Here is an 8,747-nt window from a genome sequence, read left to right as displayed (position 1 = left end):
GCTGAAGTCACCCTTGGACTAATGAATTTTGGTTTGAAAAGAAGGGGCGATGACATAGAAGAAAATAATAATAAAAAGAGAAGAAAGCTATGTTTTGAAAATGTGGTAGAACCATAGAACCCCATTCATGGTCATGTCAAGAAGAAGGAAGTGAAAAGAAGTATCAGGGCTGTTAAAAAAAGCATAAGACAGAAAAGAGGAAATGGAGAGTGTTCATTGCTGAATTTTGACTTTTCTTCCCAGTTGAATGTAAGGGAAGATACTCAACATCCTGTTAACGGTTCTGGTGACTGGCCACAATCAGTCACCAGAGAGCCATGATCTTCATCACTTGGAATTGCCAGGGTCTTGGTGCTTCCCTGGCAGTAAGGAATCTAAAGGAGGTTTGCACTAAATATAGACCTTCTTTAGTGTTCCTAATGGAAACAAAAAAGCATCAGAGTTACTTAAAAAGAATTAAGAAGAAGCTTGGCTTTCATAGTGAATTCTATATGGATCCTAGAGGTAGAAGTGGTGGACTGGCGGTCTGGTGGATGGATGAATTGCAAATTGATCTTATATCTGGCAGTTCAAACATTATTCATGCTAGGATCTCTTGCACAAGTGAAGATGCACCTTATTTCCTTACGCTGGTTTATGGACCCCCAAAAGAAGCAGAGAGGTCTCGGGTTTGGGACAGATTGGCGAGCTTGGCTACTTCTATAAACGGCTCCTGGTTGTGTGCTGGAGATTTCAATGAAATTCTGAATCAGAATGAGAAAATGGGGGGAAATCCAAGAGCTGCTAGGAAGATTCTAAGATTCCATAAAATGATCAGTGACTGTGAATTTCTGGATTTAGAATTTAAAGGTTCAAGATTCACCTGGGCTAATGGTAGAATAGGAGTGAACAATATCAAAGAAAGAATAGACAGAGTTTTTGGAAATGGTGAAATGAGAGAAAAATTTCCAAAAGCAATGGTCTTTCACTGTGAACCTATAGGATCAGATCATCATTTATTAGTGGTGGACCTGAATTACCAATAGGAAAAAAGTCCCAGACTTTTCAGATTTGAAACTTATTGGTGTAAGCATGAGGAATATGATGGGGTGGTTTGTAGAAGCTGGAATTCTGATAAATACCAAAATAGCAATGTTGCAGATGAAGTGGCTGCAAAACTGGTAAATTGTAGCAAGGCTTTGAGATCATAGAGCAGAAAAGCCTTTCCTAATAATAGGAAAAGAATTGAAGTTTTGATGAGTAAGCTGGAAGAATGTAATAATCAGATGTTGACTGAGGAAATTCTGATACAGAAAGAGGCTATTTCCCGTGAAATGGAAGAGGTATGGAGACTGGAAGAAAAATATTGGCATTAGAGATCTAGAATTAAACGGTTAAAAGAAGAGGATGGGAATACAAAATTCTTTCATCTCACGACTATCCAGCACAAGGCAAGAAATAAAATCCTGAGATTGAAAATGAAAGTGGGAGATGGTTGGAGGAGGGGAAGTCTGTTCACAAATTTTGGTGAGTGAAACTTCTCTTAGGCAATCAGCTATGTTGATTGCAAAATTACAGAAGCTGATAATATGCGCTTAATGAGAGCTGTCGCTAAAGAAGAAGTCAAGGCAGCTTGTTTCCAGATGGGAGGGAGGAAAGCCCCTAGTCCTGATGGTTTTATTGGGCAATTCTATCACTGTTCTTGGGAAACTGTAGGTGACAAGATCTTTGAATTGGTGAAAAATTGTGTTGAAAATGGTCTTCTGATTGATCCTGTGAACACCACTGATTTGGTGATGATTCCAAAGACTGATAAACCTGAAGTTGTCACTCAATATAGACCTATAAGTCTTTGTAATTATTGTTATAAATTGCTTTCAAAGGTCTTGACAAATAAAATGAAGTCTTTGATGCCGAGGATAATTTCTGAGAACCAGTGTGCTTTTGTTGAAGGAAGAATAATTCATGATAACATTGTTTTGGCACATGAGGCATTCCACTATTTGAAAAGAAAGAGGGGAGTCAATAAATTTGAGTTTGCCTTGAAAATGGATATGAGTAAAGCCTATGACAGAATTGAATGGGATTTTCTTGAGCATCTTTTGTTGAAGTTGGGTTTCGACTCAAGATAGGTTGCATGCATCATGAGTTGTGTCAGATCAGTGAGGTATTCTATTATGCTGTCTGGGAAAAGAATTGCAGAGGTGACTCCAAAAAGGGGAATAAGACAAGGTGACCCTCTCTCACCTTATCTCTTCATCTTGATTGCAGACGTGTTATCTAGTATGATTAAGAAGAATGTGGAAAGAGGCTACCTAGAAGGCATTAAGTTGAGCCACTCCTGTCTAATTCTATCACATTGTCTTTTTGCATATGACTCTTTGTTTTTTATGAAGGCCTTACGGAAAAACTGCAGAAGGTTAAAGAAGATTTTTGCAGTATATGGAAATGCTTCTGGTCAATTAGTTAATCTGGAAAAATCTAGAATTTATTTTTCTGCAAACACTGATGAAAAGAGAAGAAACCGTGTTTGTAGGTGGCTAGAAATAAAAGAAACCAGAGATCCAGGGAAATATCTTGGCCTCCCTATTATTTGGAGCAAGTCAAAGGCTGAGTCACTTGCCTTCAATCGCGAAAAGATGATAAAGAAGATACAAGGATGGAAATAGAAATACCTTACTCAGGCTGGAAAGGAAGTATTGATTAAGGTTGTAGCTAATACGGTTCCTGTTTATCCCATGACTTGTTTCAAAATGCCTATGAAAACTTGCAAAGAGTTTGATAGGTTTATCTCTAAATTCTGGTGGGGGAAGGGCTTGGAAGAAGATGGGATCCACTGGAAAGCATGGAACATCATGACGTTGCAGAAGAAGAAAGGTGGCTTAGGATTCAGAGACTTTGCACATTTTAATCTAGCCATGTTAGCAAAGACTGCGTGGAGATTAATTCAGAATCCTGAGGCTTTATGGGCTAAAATGCTGAAGGGTCTCTACTTTCTTCATTCTGATTTTCTAAATGCTAGCAAGGGGGGGAGAGCCTCATGGGGTTGGTCTAGCATTTTAGAAGGAAGAGAGTTTCTGAAATAGAATTTAGCATGGAGAATTGGAAATGGTAGGAAGGTGAGGGTTTAGGAGGACAGATGGGTGGGGGAATGTGCTCTGAAGTACCTTGGAGGAAATAACTCTGTTGATATGGAAATGTTGGTAAGTGACCTCATAGAAGATGGCCAGTGGAAGAAGGAACTCCTTTGTGATATGTTTAATTTTGAACTGGTCCAGAAAATATCACAAATCCCTTTATCTTCATTGGAGAGAGGGGATACTCTAGTTTGGTTAGGCAACAAGAATGGCAACTATTTTGTGAGGTCTGGATATGCTGAGTTGAAGAATGGCAAGAGTGTTTCAAGGAGAATGAGACCTAAAACTTCCTATGTGATACCGGAGGGACTTTGGAGTGAGATTTAGAAACTTAAAGTTCCTCCAAAAATTCAACATTTTATTTGGAGAGCAATACATGGTGGCCTAGCTACAGCTAAGAATTTATTCAGGAGAAAGTGTTGTAAGGACCTAGTATCCAAAATTTGCGAAAGATGTGATGAAACAGTGGAGCATTGTCTTCTTCTCTGTGACTGGGTAAAGAAGGTTTGGTATGGCTCGCCCATTGGAGTTATGGTGAATGAAAGGAGAATTTCCATATTTGATAAGTGGTTTTGGCTGATACTAGGTGAAGGCAGAAAAGGCAATTATTTCCAAAAGGCTTTGCTTGCTTCTATCTGCTGGCATGTGTGGAAGAGTAGATGTAGTGTTGTCTTCCAGGATGTTGAGATAGAACCAGGAAAAACGTTGAGGAATGCTATCTCTTTAATTAATGAATTCTGGATTGCCAGAGGATGGTTGAGGGAGAACGAGTCAAATGCTGCTATGAGAACCCTGGAAAAGTGGAATGCACCTGGTGCTGGAATTATTAAGGTAAATGTAGATGGTTCTTTCATGGCTAAATCTGGAAAAGCAGGAATAGGAATAAGTTTCAGGAGCGAAAATGGCAAGGTCTTACAGGTTTTTGCTGAACAAGTACAAGCTTCTTCTGCTTTTATTTCAGAAGCTCTTGCTGTCAGGAAAGCATTGGACTTGATACGGATGTATGGCAATGGCAAATTCCTCATTGAGATTGATTGTGAGGTCCTATTCAAGGCGGTGAAAAATGGTACCGGTGCATACTGTGAGTGGCAGTCACAAGTTGTAGTTGAAGACATAATTGCACGTTTGAGTTCTGATACAGACACTGGTTTTGATCTTATCTCTAGATCAAGAAATAAGGCTGCAGATTGGTTGGCAGTCTCAGTTTAACGGGGGTGAGAGTTGAAGGTTGCTTTGCCCAACCTCCACCCCCTCTTAGCAAACTCTTATTGGATGAGGAGTCTTGGTTTGACACTGTTTGCACTGCAGGATCAGATCAGGTTGTTGATGAGGAAGTTGGCTGACGGAATGCTGGTGCACCTGTATGTCTTGGCAGCTTAGATAGATCTGGTATTGGTTAAGGCTTTGTATCTGGTTTTCTGCTTTCTTTCTTTGGTTTTATTTTGGCTCTTGTTATTGTCTTTTTTTGGTTTCAATTTTGTGTGTTAGGTTGTATTCCTAGGCGTTTCTTGAGTGTTTTTATTTTTCAGGCCTTAAGTGGCTATTAGCGTGTGTACCTTGTTTTTTTGAGTATTAATAAAATGGACTCTTGTTTTGGTCAAAAAAAGAGAGAGAGGAAGGGAACACTCGTTAATATGCCCCGCTAAAGTAGGGCCCTTAATTCTCAAATCAAAAAGAATTATACGAGTGGGTTGGAAAGAGACAAAAAATGGAATACTTTATAATATGACCTGCTAAGTACTGCCATCAATTCTCAAAACCCAAAAAGATTATATATAAGTGAGTTGAAAAGAGAGGCAGGGAATACCATGTTAACGCGATGATCTGCTAAAGCAGGGTCACTCGCAAATGGTCACATCTCTGTGGGGCTACTGTTGCAGGCAAAACTAGAAATACATTTGCAGACAGTAAAATCAATGTCTGCTCCCCCCCTCCCCTCCTCAAATCCTCTCCATCATCAGCATGCCCTTGCCTTGCCTTTCCTTTCCTTTCCTTTACGATCTCTCTCTCTCTCTCTCTCACCCGGAGGCACCAATAAACGACACAGAGACTCTAATTGCCAGTACAATCTTTTGGTCACAAGCAGTTGAACCCATGTCCAAGCAATCTCATGCTTCAACAATCTGACTTTGCCTCTCTCCCTGGGCCCAGCATTTGCTCCCACTCGTCAGGCTTCAAAGTCTAGTCATTCTTCAATTAGCTAGTGTCGAATATCCGAGTGCCTCTTCTCTATAAATACCTCTTCTCTACTGCAACAAGCTTCAAGGCAACTCTGTCATCTACTTGAGCAAGGTTATTTCTCTATATCTCAGAGATTCTCAGTTTAAAGCCAAGCTCCACTATGAATTCTGAAAGCATCAATAACCAGAAGGTTCTTACGCCCCCCACTCAGACTCAGCTCGGCTCTAACTCTTCAAGAACTGCTAATGGCACTCAAATGCCAACCACGCAGAAGGCTTTTTCCCTGGCACATACGCCGCATCCTCACACCACCACCTTTTCAAGAACTCCCACTCCAATCCCAACCCCCCTCAAGATCTTCTCCCACACACCATGATCCCTCTCATTAAGCCCATAAACTTGTCAGGTTTGTTTTCATTATTTTTCGATATCAGTCTGAAGTATATATACGCAATGATATCTGATACCTGGCAAAAACTTTCGCATATTGGCTATATTTTTAATATATAACTGACAAGAACTCTTTTACTTCTCGTCCGAAACTTAAATCTTTTTACCTACTCCCAATCCCAACGAAAAAGCTAAGTATGACGTACAATTTCTCTCTTCTCTTTATTAGATTGTATATGCTCATCCCCGATTTCGTTTTCATGCAGATTATGGCCCGTGGAGTGCCAGAGACATTGGAGTGAGATGGCTTCGTTAGGAAGAATGTGTGTGTGTGTGTGTGTGTGTCTCGCTAGCAGAGATGAAACATTATGTGTTTATGCTTTGCGTCTGAACTTGATTTCCATTGATCTATTGTCCTTGTCTAATTTGGTTCTATGAACACAGAAATAATTAGCTTGTGGGCACCGTACTTTGAATATGACTTAGTTTTCAATGTTGAAACTGGAACACATTATTTAAGACTTCAAACATGCATGACTCTGAAACATAAGTAGTCTTTAAAAAATTTAAAAACTCTGAATCAATGACATTAAAGCTTTAATTATAAAAATAAATGAAACCTTCGGAGTTTATAATGTATCTTGGTTTGTTTGTAGGTGAAGAATAACTAATATTTAGAGCTATAGTTCTTTGGAACGAGTACTTTTTGGATTCATAATACTTAAATATAATTGTTTGATTAAGTGGAATTTACATTGAGGCATCACAAAATTTGAAGCAGTCAATATAGACACCAAGCGATCCGTTGATCCTATAATTCGTGTTTATGAACAAAGCAACAAAATATGAGAAGATAACAAATTACGGACGGACGCTTTACGGGCCCTTTTGTCTCTCTCCTATTTTTGTTTTATATTCAGGCCATGTTTACACACTCTCACAATATATGCAGATGCATCTGAGGTATCGAATATCTGAAATAGTGAATTTCTCCAAATAGTTAGGATCTCCTGTATTGTTCTTGTTAGTACCGGGAATAGTGAATGCAGCAAAAAATATTCCTGCAGCAATCAGTGTTGAAAGTTAAAACAATCATGCAGGACTTTGAGGGTGTCTAGATAAAAACAAAACAATAATTTTAAAAATATTTTTACAGTATACGAGGTAAATATGTGAAAGAATTTGTAAATATTTCTAAAAATATTTCTAGGATTAGCCAAACATTTCTTTTTGTAGTTTCCTTACTCCAAGACCCTGCTTCTTTTAGCAATTCTGGAGAAATAACAAAATTCTTTTTTAGTTAAAACTGAAAACAATAAATAACTGTAATACTATCTCCAGTCCTAATTTAAAATACTAGAAAACAAAAGGGTGTAAGGTCTGAAAAGGACGCAATATGCCGTTGCGTACGGCCACCCTTGTTCTTGTAATGGGGAGATCTTTGCATGGGGCCCACCCATCTTAATTTCTAAATATTCTACTGTGCGACCCTCAGTCACAACCAGCGCCAGCCGCCATAGACTTTTAAGTCTTTAACAAATATACGTGTCCGTGAACGTGGGGGGAGAAACATTGCAATATTTACCCATTTGATATTTCATTTCAAACTGTATAACATTTTCGTTTGGAAAAACTAATTTGAAAGTCTTTATAGTTTGTCTTAGTTTTGAATCAAGTCCCTTTTTTTTTTTTATTGGATCCTTTAACTTTACATAGTTAGATTTGTTAGACCCTGCTGTTAATTAAACACTAACGGCGTTAAAACTCTCATTACCTATCTCCTTCCCTGTAACCTCAAAAAGTTTCAGAACAAAACTCTCCTCCCTAATTCATTGTTCGTTCTTCGTTCATTGCTCAATATCTTCGTTCATTCCTCCTTTGTTCTGCTATTGAAGCAATTACAGTGATTATGGCTGCATCTATCCACCGGCGGCTACTTCTCATTTGTCTCATTGAAATTCTGCACCATTTTCGGCAAGCAAAGTGAACTTAGCTCGAACTCCGATCATCCTCCATCTTTATTCGACAAGTATTCATTGGTGGCGACGAGTTTCTCCAGTCAGAGATTCCTCAAAACAGTCAGAGATTGCTTGTCAAAGATGAACGACCTTCTCAGCCACAACTTCAACACTAGCTTTGCTGAATGATTTCAAACCACCGCTTTCCTGAGCTTTCAAGAAATCTAGATTAATGGGTTGATCTTAATCGAAGGCGTAGCTGAGAGAAGTACTAAATTTGTGCAGTTTTACTCCATTTTCAGAACTCAAATGAATATGAATTTATCGAGAAAAAAAAGGGCATGTCACAATTACAAGTGGAACCCAAATTCACATAGCTTAAATCAAACTGATAAAATTCTTTTCTTTTCCAGAAAACTCAAGGAGGCTACTAAAACAAGAAAACTACAGTCACCACTACCATTCCTGTTAGCTGCAGAAAATACATAAACAAAGTCAAAGAATCAAGCAAAATTTTCACCATTTGAAATCGCAACTCATCACCAAAGCGAGATGGAAAACTTCATTGGAATTTGGGCAGAGTGAGAAATCTTTGCTTCCCCGCAAGCATAGAATAAGCATGGAATACCTTGTAAAGTAGGTGAGAGAAGAAGAAAATGGCTTTGAGCTCAAGGCTTTCAGAGGAAACTAGACGAAGGTTAGCTGGAGAGAGGAAAATAATTTGCCAGAAAGTCCATTTCTTCGACGACTATATGAAGGAAGTGAATAGCGATCAGATTGTTTTATCTAAAGGAGGCAGTACGGATGCGATATTGTAGATGACCGAGGAACATGAAATGGCAGAGATTGCTTGGGGAACGGAGCATATACTATAGCACCTTACTTGAGTTCAGAATGAATCTGAAAAATTTACCATGGGGAAATTAAAAAAATATATATAATAAAACTAGTTAACGGCAACAGTAACACTGTCAATGTTTATTTAACAGTTTTTAATTTGAGAGACTAATGGATCTAACGATGTAAAGTTAAAGGATTCTATAAAAAGGAAAAAAAGCTTAGAGACTTAATTTAAAAGTGAAGTAAACTAGAAGGATGTCCA

The 8,747-nt window shown here is 38.5% G+C and overlaps 2 protein-coding genes across 2 annotated transcripts; both read left to right on the top strand.

Annotated features, from left to right (window-relative positions):
- The first annotated feature begins 317 nt into the window (after window positions 1–317).
- Window positions 318–2,648, top strand: LOC114740307 (uncharacterized). The gene is made up of 5 exons (XM_028928425.1): window positions 318–959; window positions 1,071–1,160; window positions 1,266–1,322; window positions 1,527–1,805; window positions 2,376–2,648. The coding sequence occupies exons 1-5, from the start codon at window positions 318–320 to the stop codon at window positions 2,646–2,648; spliced, it is 1,341 nt and encodes a 446-aa protein (XP_028784258.1).
- An 84-nt stretch (window positions 2,649–2,732) lies between these two features.
- Window positions 2,733–3,065, top strand: LOC114740306 (uncharacterized mitochondrial protein AtMg00310-like). The gene has a single exon (XM_028928424.1). It carries the CDS (start codon window positions 2,733–2,735, stop codon window positions 3,063–3,065), a length of 333 nt encoding a protein of 110 aa, XP_028784257.1.
- The last annotated feature ends 5,682 nt before the right edge of the window (window positions 3,066–8,747 follow it).

Source organism: Neltuma alba, unplaced genomic scaffold (genome assembly GCF_004799145.2).
Source record: "Neltuma alba isolate B1F8T4 unplaced genomic scaffold, ASM479914v2 tig00003105_pilon, whole genome shotgun sequence".
Lineage (NCBI taxonomy): Eukaryota > Viridiplantae > Streptophyta > Magnoliopsida > Fabales > Fabaceae > Neltuma > Neltuma alba.
Note: the sequence above shows the minus strand (reverse complement) of the source record. Positions and strands in the feature narration are given on the sequence as shown.